Source organism: Nematolebias whitei, chromosome 17 (genome assembly GCF_014905685.2).
Source record: "Nematolebias whitei isolate Nwh7 chromosome 17, NemWhi1, whole genome shotgun sequence".
NCBI classification, from domain to species: Eukaryota; Metazoa; Chordata; class Actinopteri; order Cyprinodontiformes; family Rivulidae; genus Nematolebias; species Nematolebias whitei.
In genome coordinates this window covers 25,703,486-25,722,599 of record NC_056514.1, presented here as the reverse complement: position 1 = coordinate 25,722,599, position 19,114 = coordinate 25,703,486, and the positions used below count along the sequence as shown (strand labels likewise).

The window sequence follows — 19,114 nt, the reverse complement described above, 5'->3', positions numbered from 1 at the left end:
TGGCCCTTCGTAGGGCAGGACACGGATCTCTGACTTGGGCAAATTATATCAGTCAAGCTTTACATTTTATTTTTATCTTGTACTTTTCACTTATGTGTGACAAAACAATCCTGCCAATACTATACTATAATCAGAATATAAAACTGTAACCTAACTGACTTGACTGAAATAGTTATTGGTACAAGTCTCTAAAATTGTAACTAAAACTACACATTTAGGTAAATTATGTATAAAAAAACTTTAATTTTAAATTGTTTACACTATTTTAACACAAAATCAGATTATGCTACTATTCTACTAGATTACTAGCTGATCTGATCTATAATTCAGAAATTACGAACGTGAATGAGCACAACATACCTGATTTAAAAGCAGAAAGTTAAATTGCCATTGATCTTGACCTCTGAGCCGTTACTCAGCCGTTCCTGCTGTTGAGCGCTCGTTGGCCAGGCGTGTTCAGAAGTACTCACTCTGCTCGTGGCTCATTTTACACAAAAAACAAACGCTCTTCTTGTTAACGTTGCGTGGCATCAATCGCCAGAGTTGAACCCTCCACACTGTCACAGAGCAGAGGACTTGCCCTGCAGCGCGTCAGCAATGGACGCCAATCAATGCCACGCTGTAGCTGAGAGGAAGCGGCGGGAAAAATCGATGCCAGGCACTGATGAACCAAAGGGGCTCACTCACTGGGCTTCCCTGTTAACATCAGCATCTCCACGATTCGATTTGGGAGATTACATTTAATTATGCGTTACATAAATGTTTTGGTGTTGCAAAGTGTAAAAACAAAGTCAGCTGACTAAATCTGAGGGAACATTTGATGCATAGACGCTACTTCTGTTGGATCTTAATGAATGTTGTGAAGGTAATGACCCGTAATGACATTAAAGTGCCCTTCAGCTGTAACCATGTTTTTAATTAAAAACAATAAAACAGATTGTATCTTTTGAGCTTCAACACTTTAATAAAAGGGGAAGTATTTTCGTTTAACAAGACAGAAAATGTTCTCGTCAGTAATTTATGGCTAGACTTGTTTATTTTGGATAAATGTTTAGTCTTTTAAAGTGCTGGGATCTAAAGGGATTTTTCCAACTTGTGAGTAATAATGTGTTTCTCTCTGTTGTAGGTTTTTGGTTCGTCCTTGTTTTAGTGTTATCTTGTTGTTCTGATTTTCCTGTTTCATACTTTGTGAACCCCACCTGCCATATTTTACAGAAATCCTCCTTTATCCCTTCAGTCTATTTTTCTGCCCTCCCTGCATATCTTATTCTTGTCTCCAAGGTAATTTCCACAGCTGCCTTCTATTAGTCTTTATCTCTCCCAGTGTATATCGTATGAAGATAAATCTGTCTCAAAAGTAGTCACACAGGCGCACAATGAGATTTGTATGTGTACAATAAGACCCACAAGCTTACCACAAGTTTTACAAATGTGCATCTTTCAATTTGCACAAGTAGGAATATTCTGTGCATAAAAATAGTCAAATACACGTGCACAAATCACCTACTGTGGACAAATCAGTCATCACGAGTACATGGATCAGCTTGCCTTGAATGTGACTTTCGAGACTTTCTTCCTGCTCCAGACTAGGGCTGAACAAGTAATTGCATTTGCAATAATATTGCGATATGATGAAACGAGATTTTCTACTCGTGAAGGCTGCGATTTGACTGGTCACGTGATCTGGTTAAATGACTTGTGAGTGAGCGGAGCAAAGCAGAGCAGGGAGCGAGAGAAGTCAACGCTGCGTTTTAACTGGTTGCACAACGGCGTCAGGCTCGACAGAAGCTGACACATCTGAAAGTTTGGTACCGAAGAGCGGCAGCACGTCCGTTGTTTGGAATTATTTTAGCTATAAAAAAGAAGATGCTGCGCAACGACATCTAATGTGCAGAACCTGCCTTGCTGCTATTGCTACCTCCTTGAGGTAACACCACAAATCTTTATCAGCACTTAAAAAACCCCACCACCAAGCCATTTACGATAGTTGCACGGCTAGAATGCCAGTGCTTCAGCTTAAAGTAAGCAAAGTACCAGTCGACAGGGATCACTGACCGAACTGTTCAAATGTATTACTCCGTATGAACATAATTTGAAACGGCACGCGGAAATAACTCGAGCAATAACAGAGTTCATAGCGAAAGACATGATGCTCATTAATACAGTGACCGAGCCTGGGTTTACGGATTTGGTAACACGATAAGCAGTACAGGATGCCCTTGCGCACACATTTTAGCCAAGTTGCTAACCCAGAGCTATACAAAAACTCAGAAACAGAGTTGCAGCGGAGCTGAAAACTGTGGAGTTTTTTGCAACTGAAACAATTTATTGCTCGTGTTTGTTGAAAAATACATGAGAAGAAGACACTGTAAAATAATCACATATTAAATCGCAATGTTGAGTAAAAAAAAAATCGCAATTAGAATATTTTCCAAAATCGTTCAGCCCTACTCCAGATTCACAAATGTGATGCTGCGTTCAAGGCTTGTAAAAAGCTGGGATATCTGAGCCTTACCAGACTTAACTGAAAAAAGTCAGATGTCTAATTAATGTATACAATTCTAATATTGAGATGAGCTATTGTGCAAAGTTCAAAATGTGTTTTTGTGGATCTTATTGTACACATATACACAGTAGCCCCTCGCTAATTCACGGTTTGACTTTCGCGGTTTTTCAAAGTAAGATTGTAAACAGCACACGATTGTCAACTTTAATATTACTCACATGATTGGGACGGTACGGGATAGAAAGTTAACGGAGAAAAAAAAATACTTTGGACAGGCACCACCATTTTGTAGTTTTCTTTCAATAAGCCTATACTGGAACACGTCAAAAAAACTACACTACCCAGAAGCCAACAGTACTTCCAGCTGCTGCTTTCTGCTGAAACGGAGGGATAGTTTTGCAACACACAGTCAGAAGTAACGATCCATCTACGAAACTCACAGAACTGGCAGGAAAGTGAAATAATCCCTAAGCTCAATTATCCACGTGCACATCAACCTGGACGGGGCGGTGGGTTTTGTCGCCGCTGGGTAGATCTGCAGAACCAGAACCGAGCTGCTGGTCTGCAGAGCTGGATAGTAACATTTTGCAGTACTGTGCAGTATATATACGTACGTTGTAAAAATTACATAGGTTTAAGAGTTTAGAACATTGCAAGAGTGTGGGAAGGGTTTATAAAGCCTTAATATATAAATACTAAAATAAATATAGCGTTCCTACTTCACGGTTTTTCAACTATCGCGGTGGTGTGTGTAACGTAACCCCCACGATAATCAAGGGACTACTGTGTCTCGTACATTTGTGAGACTATTTTACTTCTGAGGCAGACTTATCTTCATAGTATAGTATACCATCTGTATTTGCATCGAGGTCTTTGGTCAAGGTTAGTTTGGATTTAGCTATTCTTGAACATATGGTTTGGGATTACTGTTGTTTTTTTTTTATTGTTTGTTTTTTGACTTCCTGTAGCTTTATTTTCAGTTTTGTTTCAAAATGATCGCCTGCTTCCAGAGTCTGAATTAGAGCCCTGAAGTCACAATCACCTGCTGACAAGTGTTGCATTTATGCTGCTTTTTGGTTTCTAATTATAGTTATTTTTGTTTCTTATAGCGACTATTGTTTTTTTTTTCTTCCAGGTAAAGGGGGCAGTGGGATGAGACAATCCAGGAATTAGTTGACTTCTTTCCGAAACTGATGATGTGCAAATACAACCATCTAGTTTTTGTAGTGTGGACCGATTTATTTGAATCTAATTGTAAACATTTTATGTCCTGTAAAGTGAGTTTAGATGTTAGCGTTTTCAAAACAGGTGTGTTTACAGATTTAAACTCAGACGTCATCAGAAACTAACGCACAAGTCTCGTTTCTTCATGATCTCGGCCTAAAACGTTGGCATGAAATGTGGCGGGTGACGTGCATTCCTTTAAGGAAGGCTAGGCCACGCATTTTAGATGAAAATTAAATTATGCCAATTCTTTTTTTATTCATAAGTTAATTTTGTTGAAATTATTTTAAAAAATCCTGCAGATATTTAAAATAATTTAGGTTTACTCACAGGGACATATGTCTGGATCAAGTGGGTGAAAAAATAAAAAAATAAAGGCACTAGAAAATATTGTTAAAAAAACAAAAACAAGTATAAAACATTGTTTTGAAGCAGAGCACTTGTTTTTTATGTTCTCTAATGAAGTCGGCGTAAATGGGTCTAAATTGTGTTTTGATGGTTCTAGAGGGGCGTTTGTGATTTCCTCACATTTACAGCAGACTTTTGTAACTGTTGCCATAGCAACTGCTTTTAAACAAGCATGTTGTTTTCATGTTTCACTGTCTGGCTGATAAATAGTGCGTCTTAAATCAATATGGATCAGCACTCGGAGCGCGGTGCGATCTTTACACTTCCAATGAAAACTCACAGAGAGCCCAAGTTTGAGTGAATTTAATGACGTGTTGATAAGTAGATTAGCTCTTCAAGGAGAAATAGTCCCAGATATTAGAATATGCAAACATGTATCATGAAGACACACTTGAGACTTTTTAGCATGTTTAACGGGACATATTTTATTTCAAAACTGATCCACGCTACATAAAAGCTGTTTTGTTCCTCAAAGTGAAAGGTTTGACTTCGTCTCGACATTTTCAGTTTTGTTTCTTCAGTATTTAACCGTAAAGAAGCGCAGATGTTTTACATTCTCCTTCATTTTGAAGAAGTGTATTTTCAAAACAGCTTGGAGTAAAAACCTGCAGGACAGTGGTTTCACTTTGTCCAAGAAATGCTGTTCTGTGTCTTAGTGGCTAATTCTTGCCCCGGTTTTCTCACACAGACAGCATCAGTAGAAAAGCAACGTTTTCTGTGACGACGTGCAGCGTTTGGAAGTTATCAGGTGGCAGATTGATTAGCTGTGAAATTAAATATTTCACATACACAGTCAGTGTCCGCAGAGAGTCCAAACGCTGCGCTCAGCTGTCAGCCTGGATGTTGTCCCACACTTGCAGCACATCTGGATTGTTGTTGAGGGCTTCTATGAGGACTGCGGCTGCTTCCATCTGGTCATCGTCCAGAGAGACGCAACTACGAGGAAAATACTCTGACCCAGCAAACTCAATCTGCATCCCCAGGCCCTCCAGTGAGCCCCTCACCTTATGCAGGTCCGCTTCTGCACAAAAAAACTGAGGAGACAAACACATAAAGCCTTTACTTTAGCTAGGGGTGCACAACATTATCGGCATGGTATCGGCCGATGTTAGCGATAAAATTAAATATCGGACATCGGCCATTCCATCAAAATAACTCACTGATATAAAAAGCTTCTGTTTTAAGTTCATTTTTAACTTCAAAAACTGTCAAGTATATCTATCAATGCTCTACTACTTGTGCACTTTTCACTTGTGAACAGTTTGAGTTTAGATTTGTGAAAATTACAAATTTGCACTGTTCGAGTGTTGTCATTGAGTTAAGAGTAAATGTCATGAATAAATTTGACATTAAACATAATCCAAGTTGAAGTGTTGCATCATTTTCACTCCCCTTTTTGGCATCTGAATTTGGCAGCAGGCCAAACTGAAAAGACCATAAAGAATAATTTAGTATTTTAATTCCACAGCAGAGTAGTCTCTGAAAGTAGGTCCAGGGGAAAAATATAGTTATTGATATCGGTTATCGACCAAATAAGTTTTAACATATCGGCCAAAAATCCATTATCGTGCCTCTCCAATTTTAGCTGCTTTTTCGTTTTTAATTGTGATGCAGAATATATATCAAAGTGACTGGACTGAGTTAGGTGAAGAGCTACTTAAAAAGCAGGCAGCCATTTGTAGGGATAGGTGAATCATACTTATTGACTTGCATAGACGTCCATTGTGGTGTTCCTCAGGGGTTTGTGCCGAGTCCAAATTGTTACTATTATGCATAAATTGCAGACGTATGTAGAATGTCAAACATGATCCAATTCTTATTATCGGCAGATAACAAATATCTTCTGCTCTGATGATAGTTTACAGCAGCTATTAAAGATAATGGTGAAAAAAATAAACTTTAAAATTCTACACAGTAGCAGTAGTAGTTGAAAATTCTTCTGAATAGACCAGAATTCACTTCTCACTGTTGTCTAACCTTCAGTTGGGGCTTCTCCTCCTCATCCTCAGTATTTTGGACGTCTTCAGCTCCTGCCTCGATAGCTAACTCCAGAGCTCTCTCTGAGGTGACATCCTGACCTGGCACCACCACTACAAACTTCTGTTCAAAGACGTTCCGGTTTTTGTCAGTCATGTTCCCTCTGAGAACGAGGGAACAGTTAGGGACAGTTTCACACACTGCTCAGTTCTCTTCCTCTACTTAACAACTTGGAGACATTAAAATATGACTTATACTCAGTGTTAACAAATAAAAAATCTTGTAAAAATGCATTTAAAAAAACACGTTTTAAGAGTTTGAACGATATAGTAGAAGTACAATGAGTGGTCAGGAGGATGAGACTGACCCGTTCTTGAAAACCACGCGTTTGATTTCATGAGTGGTGTGAGAGGTGCAGTCAGTCATGACCTCAACGAGCAGCAGACACCCACCAGGGCCCTGGACACAATAATTGTGCTGCAATAATGGTTTAGTCTTTCCCTGCAGACAGAGATGATGAGAAACTTGTTTCAGTAGTTGACAAAACAAAAGCGGACTTTACATCAGAAATGTATCTACCGTAAATTTCGCTGTATAAGTCGCAGTTTTTTGCACAAATTAGCATGCCTGCGACTTGTATAGCCAAGTAACATATTTATGTTTTTTTTCCATATTTATAATCTAAATTTTGGCTGAGATCTGACGATTTCATTCATTCTGATATGGAAAATATTAAACACTACCATTTTCAGCCACTAGAGGGCCCTCGACTAATATGGCAAGCCAAGTGTCTCATTAATAGGTAAAAGTGGTTATTAATGACACTTGGCTTGCCATACAATCAACCTTCGTCTCGCTCCAGAGCTCCTGGAGCAAACGTCAAATCAGCTGCATTTCACCGTGTCGCCCAGGAGAAATGCAGCTGATTGATTTGACCATCAAAGTGTATTTATTAAGGAAAAGTTCAACTGAGACACACCTTTACTATAATGTCGAGCAAACAAAATAATTGTTTTTAAGTGTTAATTTTGTTAAAGTCCTCCTGTGCACTCTCCCGCGGCCGCCATTTGGCAGCCAGTCGATTTTTGGCACAACACCAGCCCACGCTTCTGGGTTGTCAGCTGTGACGCATCACAAAGCGACGCGTCAGCGGTGATGCATAATAGATGCAACTTATATGGCAAAGTGACGTATTTCTGTTGTTTTCCACTTTATTATACATATTTGGACTGATGCGACTTATACGGTGGCAAGTATGGTACATGTAAACATGATTCTTAATACGGTTAAATAGACTCAAAGTAAAAACATATTTTTATTAATTGGATTTCTTAATTTTTCTCATCCCGGGATGCATAACTTTCAGCATAAAGGTTGGCACAGTGCCCCGAGTGGTTCACCAGACAACAAAATTAAGTTTTAATTCATTTACACAACAAGCTCTTCCTATCAAAGAGACCGGACTGAGTTAGGTGATGAGCTACTTAAAAAGCAAGCAGCCATTTGTAGGGGTAGGTGAATCATACAAATCGACCTGCATAGACGTAGACCATGATCTTCTCATGGTGAGAAATAACAGAGGCCTTGTAACCCGTTTGGTCAAACCATGCACCATCTTGTATAGTGAGATGTCGCACTCAAAGCATGTGTTGTGAACAACTCTCAGCAACTACCACACCAGATATGAGCATTTATTGTAAAAAAAAAACAAAAAACTGAGATATAGCCACATAGACAAGAGTCAAGCTAATTAAACATGGCCTAGACTGCACAAGTTAATCAGCTGTAGATTCAAAGACTGAATGTTTCTTTAAAACTTCTGCAAAGAGATATTTTGCTAACAGACGTGCTTATGTTTTAGGCAAACATTTTGCACAATGCGTAGTAATCTGAGAGCGTGTTGGAGGCGATACTCGGCTACATCTACACCGAATTTCATGTCAACATCTGTAAAAATGGACAGTTATTGGTCAGTTGGCCGTGGCAGCCATCTTGAATGAGACGAGCTCCAAAAGTTCATCTGTTGTAGACGAACATCAAATTATTATGTCCTGAAATACTCAGTAAAATCTGCCCAGTAAGCAAAGTCTTAACTGTTGCTGATGAAGTGGTGACTGGTGGACATTACAGAGGTTTTCGTGTAGTTGACAACCTACCACACTGTTGATTGCTTCATCTATGGATGCTTTGGGCATGCTCTTTCTCTTGCACTGCTCCAAAATCTGGGCCAGGTTCACGTTGAAAGCTGGGTTAGGTCCACCTTCTGCAGATCAACACAAACTATTAGAAATGAACTGGAGTTGATCAGAGCTCAAGACTCTCTGGGAACTCACCCCTCACTGCAACTTTTATCAATAACCTAAACCTCAAAAAGAGTTTGGCTCTCGCCGCGTCTGTCGGTCCCTTTATGTGCTTCACTTTGGACCACTTGTTGTGTCCGGCGCACACCGCAGAGGACACGTGCACCGTCCTGAAGGGACATGTCCTCCTCCACAAAGGGGACAGGACGGGCTGAGGTACCGAGAGTCTTCCTGAGGCCCCGGCCGGTGCCGAAAGGCGCAGGGTCCGGAGAGCCCTCAGCAGCGTCCCCACCACCAACGCCATGTCGTTTAGACACGGGCGCGCGCACGGTTACTAAAACCGCGGTGTCAATGGCACAAAGGAGACACGTTTCCGTCCACGCGCATTTTTATTCACTTTACAACGAATACAACAGTGAAGCTTTCTAACTCAACGTTCTAAAAAGGTCAGGGGACGAGCAGAGCTGTGGCAGCCGCCATTTACAGGAAATGCGACTTCCGGTTTCCCGTGACGTCAGGGTTCAACTTTTCAAAATAAAAGCTGTTTTTTTTTGGGGGGGGGGGGGGGGATTATTTTTTTTTTTCTCTTTTTATTTAATTGTACTCTATTAATTCTTCCCAATGGAGAAATTAATTCTCTGCACTTTTACCATTGCACGTGAGCACACGCATGCGGGGCAGTGGGCTGCCATCTGAGGAGGGGAGGGGTTAGAGCCTTGCTCATGGGCCCAGAGTGGGGCAAATGAGGGTGGAAGCAGGTGTGGCTGTTTCACCTTGTCCACCCACATGTTGTCGGTCCGAGGAGTTGAATTGGGGAGTTGACCAGCGACCCTCAGATCACAGCCCCACCCTCTATAACCTCTGCACCACCACTCCCCGCAGGGGCCTTTCTGGGTGGAGTTTGCATGTTCTCTCCATGCATGCGTGGGTTTTCTCCGGGTGCTCCGGTTTCCTCCCACAAACAAAAAACATGCATGTTAGGCTGATTGGTAACTCTAAATTGTCCCTAGGTGAGAGTGAGAGAGTGAATGGTTGTTTGTCTCGTTTGTCTCTATGTGGCCCTGTGATGGACTTGCGACCTGTCCAGGGTGTACCCTGCCCCTCGCACAGTGATTGCTGGACATGGTCACTGGTGACCCCCATAACCCAAAATGGAATAAGCAGGTAAAGATAATGGATGGATGGATGGACACTCAGGAAGAGGGCCACCTGCATCATGAAGGACTCCACTCACCCAGTACACTAATTTTTTGCCCCGCTCCCCTCAGGAGGGAGGTTGAGGAGCATTATGTGTAGAATCACTAGACTGAGAAACAGCTTCTACCCTGAGGCTGTTAGACTCATGAATATCAAATCAGGATAATCACTGTGAAAAAAAATCACTGTAATGCCACTTTGATGGTTGATATGTGCTGCTGACTATCCATGCTGCTGATTTATTTCATGCTGCTGTATTCATTAGTCCTCTTCTGCTCACACAGACTCATGTTTGTGCTGCTGTTGTTCAGTGTATTGTTTTTGTACTATTGGTGCTTAGTGTATTCTTAGTTTAGCATTTTTCTTAGTTCATAGATCTTATTACTGTTTTTCTATACAATTTATACTTTTGTTGGATGTAACTGGAACCCTGCACACAATTTCACTCCACCACATGTACAACATGTGGTGTGCATGACAAATAAAGACACTTTGACTTTTATCTTTAGTTTAATCCATCCATCCATCCATTCATTATCTTTGAATGCTTCTTCCTTTTTGGGTCACGGGGGTCACTGGTGCCTATATCAAGCCATCACTGTGTGAGAGGCGGGGGACACCCTGGACTTTTACATGTGAACAGCTATTTCTGGCTGTCAGCAACAAACTGGTTGATTCATTGTCATTAAAAAAACTAAGCAAATATGTTCTTGTTCTTAATATTTTACCTTGTTTAATATGGCACCTTGATTTGGGTGTTTATATAACCCTACTTTTTATTTTTATTGCTTTTTATTGTTGTATATTAAGGTCTCTCTTGAAAATGCGTCCTCGTGACTCATTGAGACTACCTGTATTAAACAAAAGGTTGAATTAATGGACAGGTCTCAAGTCCTTCAGGGTAAGATATACAAGAGAAACAACCATTCACTCTCTCGTTCACTCTTAAGGACAATTATGCCCCTTTTCCATTAGTACCTGTAGTACCGGTACAGCACGGCTCTACTCTACTCGGTACGGTACAGGTTGTGTTTCCATTATGCTTTCAGTACCGGTTCCAGTGTGCGGGGTTCAAATTGACGTCACCACCTCTCAACAAATAAGAAACAATTTTAGAGTTACCAATCAGCCTAACATGCATGTTTTTGGTCTGTGGGCTGAAGAAAAATGGGAGTCGATTATCCGCTCTTAATGTAACTTATACGAATCGGGTGGGGCCCACACAGCAGGTGGGCGTGGACTAATTTTTTCAGTGTGATGCTTACGCATAACGGGATAAACCCACTAAGCGACAGCCTTAAAGGGCGAAGCCTATATGACATAGAACTGGAATACCTGGAGAAAACCCACACATGCACAGAAAGAACATGCAAACTCCACTCAATTCAATTAAATTCTGTTTATTTACATAGCACCAAGTCACAACAAAAGTCATCTCAGAGTATTGTACAAAAACATTAACATACATTATAAAAGCCAATCAATAAAATTGATCTATCTAAGAAAGCCAGCAGATTGTGTTAAATCTTGACTTAGTCACAGTCTCCCATCCTCAGCAACCACAAAGGTAACAGTGGAAAGGAAAAACTCCATTTGAAAGGAAGAAACCTCCATCAGAACCAGGAACTGGAAGGAGAAACAGACAAACCGTAAGAGAGGAACTTGATAACTGAAAACTCTGCCCCCCATTCTACTTTTGGAAACTCTAGGATCCACATGTAAACCTGCAGTCTGAGCAAAGTGCCAGGTAGGACAATATGGAACAATACGATCTGTAATATAAGATGGAGCTAGGTTGTTGAGAGCTTTGTATGTTAGAAGTAAGATTTTGAATTATATTCTGAATTTGACAGAGAGCCAACGGAGAGAAGCTAAAACTGGATCTCTCCTGTCAACTCATTACAGGCAGAAGGTAGAACACTGGAGAGCTGGTGCAGGAACAACAACTTTCACATCAATGTGAAGAAGAAAATGGAGATGGTCGGGGACTTCAGATGGAACAAACACACCTACCCCTCCAGCTACAAGTACAAACCGGATTCCAAAAAATTTGGGACACTAGACAAATCGTGAATAAAAACTGAATGCAATGATGTGGAGATGCCAACATCTAATATTTTATTCAGAATAGAACACAAATCACAGATCAAAAGTTTAAACTGAGAGAATGTATCATTTTAGGGGAAAAATCTGTTGTTTCCAAATTTCATGGCGTCATCAAATCCCAAAAAAGTTGGGACAAGTCCATTTTTACCACTGTGTGGCATCCCCCCTTCTTACAACACTCAACAGACGTCTGGGGACAGAGGAGACCAGTTTCTCAAGTTTAGAAATAGGAATGCTCTCCCATTCATGTCTAATACAGGCCTCTAACTGTTCAATCGTCTTGGGCCTTCTTTGTCGCACCTTCCTCTTTATGATGTGCCAAATGTTCTATATAGGTGAAAGATCTGGACTGCAGGCTGGCCATTTCAGTACCCGGATCCTTCTCCTACATAGCCATGATGTTGTGATTGCTGCAGAATGTGGTTTGGCATTATCGTGTTGAAAAATGTAGGGTCTTCCCTGAAAGAGATGACGTCTAGATGGGAGCATATGTTGTTCTAGAACCTGAACATAGTTCTCTGCATTAATGGTGCCTTTCCAGACATGCAAGCTGCCCATGCCACAAGCGCTCATGCAACCCCATACCATCAGTGATGCAGGCTTCTGAACGGAGCGTTGATAACAACTTGGGCTATCCTTGTCCTCTCTGGTCCGGATGACATGGCGTCCCAGTGTTCCATAAAGAACTTCAAATCGTGACTCATCTGACCACAGAACAGTCTTCCATTTTGCCACACTCCATTTTAAATTACCCCTGGCCCAGTGCAAACGTCTGAGCTTGTGGCGCTTTCTTAGAAATGGCTTCCTCTTTGCACTGTAGAGTTTCAGCTGGCAACGGCGGATGGCACTGTGGATTGTGTTCACTGGCAATGCTTTCTGGAAGTATTCCTGAGCCCATTCTGTTATTTCCTTGACAGTGGCATTCCTGTTTGAGGTGTAGTGACGTTTAAGGGCCCGAAGATCACGAGCATCCAGTAGAGTTTTACGGCCTTGACCCTTACGCACAGCGATTGTTCCAGATTCTCTGAATCTTTTGATGATGTTATGCATGGTTGATGATGACAACTTAAAAGTCTTTGCTATTTTACGCTGGGTAACACCATTCTGGTATTGCTGCACTATCTTTCTGTGCAACGATGGTGGAATTGGTGATCCTCTTACCATCTTGGCTTCTGAGAGACACTGACACTCTGAGAAGCTCTTTCTGTACCCAATCATGTTGTCAATTGACCTAATTAGTGTTAATTGGTCTTCCAGCTGTTCGTTATATGCTCAATTTCCTTTTTCCAGCCACTTATTGCTACTTGTCCCAACTTTTTTCGAATTTGTTGACACTGTGAAATTTTGAATCAACATATTTTTCCTTTAAAATGTTACATTTACTCAGATTAAACTTTTGATCTGTCATCTGTTATATTACGAATAATATATTGACATTTGCCATCTCCACATCATTGCATTCAGTTTTTATTCACAATTTGTTTAGTGTCCCAACTGTTTTGGAATTCAGTTTATACAAGTATTTGGTTGTGTACCTGAATGACAACCTCAGCTGGGGCAACAACACCACCAGCCTGATCAAGAAAGCTCATCAGAGACTCTACTTCCTCAGGCGGCTGAGATGAGCTTGATTGGGAAGCTCAGTCCTCACCTCCTTCTACAGGTGTGAAGTGGAGAGCAACCTGTGCTCCAGCATCAACATGTGGCATGGAGGCAGCAAAGCTGCAGAAAGAAACTATTTGCAGAGAGTGGTGAAGGCTGCACAGAAGTCAGTTGGAGTCAGTCTCCACACCATCACAGACATCTACACCTGCAGATGCAGGAAGAGAGCTGCCTGCATCATGAAAGACCCTACTCACCCAGTACACACACTTTTTGCCTTTCTCCCCTCAGGCAGGAGGTTAAGGAGCATTTAAGCCTCCAGTATACTCGGGCGTACTTCAGTCCGCGGAGGTCCGCGCATACCAGATTAGAGTCGAAGTGGACGCCCACAGGGCATGTCCTTGCAAAGCTCAATTTTTACGACCACATACGCGTACTCGGTGGCGCACAATAAACTGCCCGGCGACGGACTGTTTTGTATGCGACGCCAATGTATTAAATTTCCATTCTTCATCCCTAGTCTGGTTTAATGGCCTTTTCTTTTGTTCTCGCTTTCTCTCTTCCTCCTCCTATGATGACACCATGACTGAAATGGTGAGAAATGAAGGAATTTGTCACGAGCAAAATAAAATCAGGTCCAGCGTGGCTGCAGGAGGGTCTGGAGGTTTCCTGGTGGGCTGGTCTGATGCCATTTACATACATACATACATACATACATACATACATACATACATACATACATGCATGCATGCATATACACATACATACATACATACATACATACAAACGTACATACATACATACAAACATACATACATACATACATACATACAAACATACATACATACATACATACATACATACATACTTACAAACACTATACAGATGTGTCATCTCTTGGAGAATGAAAGGTGTTGTATTATGTAGGCTATAGCCTGTTGCACGACAGGCTTACTATTAATTAATAACATAAGACGCTAACTGTTGTCTACGTCTAACCACGTAGGATGACGTTTAGTTTTCAGCAGAAGTTTTCAGCAGAAAATATTACGGTTTTGAAAACTGAAATTCTTCTAAACCTAAACTACTACATGGGAAAGTAATAGTAGGCTACTATAATTACTAAAGGCAATGATCTTGTGATGTAGCTTGGACCGTGTTAAATAGCCATTAATTGGAAGAGGTATAGATTTGTCTCCTATTATGAATATTTCACAAATTGGACTAAATGTATATGTACTGGTAGGCCCGTTTGTTTTTGTCTTAGTTGTTAGACATTTGCTATGTCAGTATGACAGTCCTTAAATCACTTCACATTACTTTTTTTATCGTTATTGAAAGAATACAAAACAATATAATAAACTGCTGTATACAGTAATGAAATAACAGCTGCCAGGGGGTTACAAACATTGAGACAATACTTTACAATAACATATTACATAAATATATTAAAGAGAGCACATACGGTGCAAGTTTTAATGGCCTTTGTATTGGTGGAATATTTGTTGTGATATTTTGTTTGACCTCATTTTCAAAAATTGAGATAAGCGTTTTTTGATTAGTGTAACGACATTTGTGAATATGCCATTTGGCGAGGTATATAATAAGATTAACAATATAGAACTGTTTTTTTTAAGACGTTAGTGTTAGGATTTGCTAGGAAGGAGCGAACCCAGAGTGTAGACAGGGACTCAACTCGGCAGAAATACAAAAATAGGAATTTAATGGTAAAATAAAGATACAAAATAACAAGCTTACGGGGCAGCAAAACTTACATGAAACAGGAAGAAGGCACGGGGGAACTCAGGAGGACTCAGGAGACACGGGAGACTCAGGGAACTAGGAAGACTCAGGGGGAACACAGGAGACCCAACGAGTACGACGCGACAACGAACAAGACTGACAGACGGCTTATATACAAGGACAAGACGAGACGTGATTACAAGCAGCTGGGACGAGACAAGGGTGGCACTAATAGAACTAACGAGGGAGCACGAGGGAACACAGACACAAACCGGGCCACAGAAAGGTACCATCCTTACAGTTAGGTAGCCAGTGAAGCCAAACAAAACATGTTCAAAGCAAAGTGAGAGATCTGGTTCAATAAAAGTAGAAATCAAAATGCAAATACTTTTCCATAATTGAGTCGAGAAGGGGCAAGACCAAAATAAATGAAAGACATCTTCTGGGTTTTCATCACAAAAAAGGGCAAATTATATTTAATAGATTTTGGATGGGTAAAATCTGTGAATAATTTTAAATTATACTTCTCTTACTTTATTATTTATCATGTATCTGGTTGGTAAAGTCCAAATCCTTTTCCAATCAAGGTTATTAATAAGGGTGTTCCAATAAAGTACCACAAATGGAGTTGACACAACATCTTTCTGAAATAGTGACACTTCACATTACTTGGGAAAGTTATGTTAGCCTGCTGTAATTACTCAGTATGTATTGCATAAGCATACTTCTCAACAACAGTTTAAAGCCTATTAAATAATCATTATGAGGTATAGAATAATGAATGTTTGATAATGATACCATTGATGGATGATGTTTCAGATGTTTTATGTATTTTAATGCAAATTCAGGGGCACTTGTGAAATATTTTGGAGCGCCCTCTGCCACAGGCCAGGATGAGGAGCCATCCACCTCCTTGTCACAAATGTTTGATCCTGAGGATGAAGACCCATTTGCATCTACCTCACCCAGTAGGAATCTTTAGGTGTTTGTGTCGGGGTGGGGGGTGGTAGTTGCATAACATTTTGCAATGTTTTGAACAAGTGTTAAGTTGATGCACACTTTAATCTGTATTTTTTTTAAAGTGTAAAAGTGTAAATTGTCTTATTCAGAAAAGTTTCAAATCTTCCTTTAGAGTTGTGCTGTGAAGTTTTTCTTTTACATTTTGTTGTTGGATGTAACTGGGACCCTGTGTACATAATTTCATTCCACCACGTGGTGCGAATGACAATAAAGAATCTCTGAATCTCTCTGAATCTGAAGTTTGTGTCTTGATCAAAGTGTAATTGCTGTGCACAGATTTTCTAAAATTGTCAAGGCACAGCGTATAGACGCTGGAGGGGTTGTTTGCCCCGTGCACCAAGCAAGCTAGGACCGCCCCTGCACAGGCTCGCCTTTAACCTCCACTCCCACGTTTCTTTTGGCTGCTCCCATCTTCAGGGATTGCCACAGCGAGCAAATTCACATGAAATATTTGATGATTGTTTTTCGCCGGATGCACTTCCTGATGCAACCTGGGCTCAAACCCACAGCCCAGTAGCTTGGTGGTCAGTGCTGTGGTCTTGTAATCCTGAGATTGCCTAAATCAATAAGGTTAACATGTAAAAATCTACATGGAACGGTGGCCATTTTGTTAATGCTGATTGCATCATGATTGCAAGTCAAAACATCACCTGTTCAAGTCTCTTATTATTTAACTTAGCAATAAACACGTAGTACTTACATAGATAGTAAGACCAAAGTTATAAAGTATTTGAAATTAAAGGATTATATACAGTAATGTGTATTTAAAGGAAACTTGAGAAGCATGTACAGGAAACGATAAAATAAAAATATGTTATGAACAAAATTCTGATTTCATGGAGTTTTGTCACTAATACTTCAACTAGTTGAAATTTTAAAAGCTGATGAAATAAAATGCTCTTTTAAGAAAAGCTGTTGAAAGCAGCATATGTTGAATTACATTTAAAACCAATAAAAAAAAACTAGGCATTGTGGTGAATCTGGACTGTGATTTGTTTCTGCTTTTTATTTCTTGTTTCCAGAGAGAATAATCACAAAACTCAAACAGATAAAATGTTTTATTGGGGACTGCCTAGTAAAAAGCAGCCACCTATTATTATCCACCTGACAAGGGTTTCTTAACTTTATATCTTACTCGGCTGTCAACTTTAATGTGGCCCGAGCCGCAATGTGTACCCCCAAAAATGTTATATTAAAACGATCAGTTTGGCATCGGGATGTGTGCTATTACTTGTAATGGTATTTACGGTTACCATGGCAACATAATTTGCAAAGAAAGATGCCATTTTTATTAGTCATTTTTCAGTTTATCAAATATCCAAGATGGCTGCCTGAACTACAAAGGAAAAATACTGTAAATCAGCCATTTTCAGAGATATTAAGCTGAAATTTGGTGTGGTGGTAGCTGAGAGCAATGCCCAATAAATAACGAATTTAAAAAAAAAAATCATGATAGCCACCAAAGCTAAATTTAAATGGCCTTAACTCAGCTATTTTTACAAATATGAAGGTGAAATTTGTTGAGGTTATAGCTGAGAACAAAAAAATGAAAAAAATGACATTAATATTTTGCCATTTTAAGCTGAAATTTGATGGTAGCTGAGAGCAAACCCCAACACTTAATACTGTCAAATTCAAAATTTTAAATTGTCACCCCATCAAAGTTCCTCCATGAATTTTCTAGTTCAACATTTTCTTCTGTGCCAAGTTAAATTTTAAACTTCATACCAATTCTCCTACTCATTTTTAGTGTTTCTGTTTTAACATTCATTCTTTTTAACAATGTCCATATGAGAACATTTACATTACATAAAAAGTAAAAGAAAAAAATTTCAAGCCAACCCCCTAAAAATAAAGAAATAATTTACTTGTATTTGCTATTGTCGGGAAGGTTAAAATAAAGATTTATCCAATAAGTTATTGTGAAACTGTTTTAAAATGCCATCTAAAATGAAACTTTACAAAATTATAGACATCTTTGAAGAGCATCGCTCTCCGTCCTTCGAGTTTCAGACTGAGATCACCTGATGATGAGAAATGATGGAGTTGCAACCATTTTGGCCAAAGCTTTAAAATAAAACAAATAAGCTGATAAATAAATAATAAAGCTCAATGTTTATAAATCGTCTGTCCCAGATAATTTCGTGCTTGCTCATGCTGATTGGCTGTGGCCGCCATCTAGAATCGTGGTAAATCTAAAAGTTAACCAGTTGGAGACGTACAACAAATTCCTATTTCTGAGAGTATAAAAAAAAAACCACTCAGTGATTCGTGAGATATTTTGCTAACAGACAAAAAAAGTTAAGGCTAAAGTTTTAAACAAAGATGTCTCCGGAGGTATAGAAGTTGAAGCAGGCGTTGCGACTATGATCACAGCAAATGTTTTAGCGCTCTGTAAAACTCACTGAATCACTTTGATTTTGTTACTTTTATTAAATTAACGTCGTCCAGTGGTTCATGAGATTCTAAGGCAACAGGTTGGCAAACACAGACACCATCCTCTGCCTCCACATTCAGCGGCGGGCCATAAAACAACGTTGGTTTCCAGATGAACTAAAGCAGGCTGTTTTCATTTAAGAGGATATAAAAACAGACTTATGACCAAGCCTGAACTTGAGGCACTTATATATAGCAGATAGAGAGATTCTGAATATTGCATGTTTGAATTATCTGCATGTGTTTGTGTTTGCGTGTGGGAGCGTGGGAGAGAGGAGGAACATGAGGAGGAGGTCATTTCATGGGCAATAATCAGCCTGGTAGTAAAATTGATTTCATGTGCTGTAAAAGTTACACTGGAGGTCATGAGAGGTACCAATAATAAAATAACATGACCACTCTTCTGAGGGGTTTGGGGATAAAAGCTGAGTTAAAGCAGAGGAGAAATAAAAGCAGTAAACAAAGACAAAATGACCGCAGCAGAGGAGCACAAAGAGTTAAGCACATGGGAGCGTCAGCCAATCAAGGCCAACCCATCCACAGTCCAAAGAGCTGTAAAAAGAGGAGGTTTCCTCCTCTCTGCTCCTCCGTCCTC

At 40.0% G+C, this 19,114-nt stretch overlaps 1 protein-coding gene across 1 annotated transcript; it reads right to left on the bottom strand.

Annotated features, from left to right (window-relative positions):
- Positions 1-4,473: 4,473 nt before the first annotated feature.
- On the bottom strand, positions 4,474-8,919 carry LOC119423610 (translational activator of cytochrome c oxidase 1). Its single transcript, XM_037691011.1, has 5 exons — positions 8,449-8,919; positions 8,272-8,378; positions 6,483-6,616; positions 6,116-6,278; positions 4,474-5,172 (listed from the first exon to the last, which is right to left on the bottom strand). The coding sequence occupies exons 1-5, from the start codon at positions 8,717-8,719 to the stop codon at positions 4,963-4,965; spliced, it is 885 nt and encodes a 294-aa protein (XP_037546939.1). The 5' UTR covers positions 8,720-8,919; the 3' UTR covers positions 4,474-4,962.
- Between the last annotated feature and the right edge of the window lie 10,195 nt (positions 8,920-19,114).

Coding starts and splice junctions, on each gene's coding strand:
- LOC119423610 (XM_037691011.1), bottom strand. CDS start 8,719: ATGGCGTTGGTGGTGGGGACGCTGCTGAGGGCTCTCCGGACCCTGCGC. Junction 8,379..8,448: donor GATAAAAGTTGCAGTGAGGG/GTGAGTTCCCAG, acceptor GTTGATCTGCAG/AAGGTGGACCTAACCCAGCT. Junction 5,173..6,115: donor AGGAGAAGCCCCAACTGAAG/GTTAGACAACAG, acceptor TTGTCTCCTCAG/TTTTTTTGTGCAGAAGCGGA.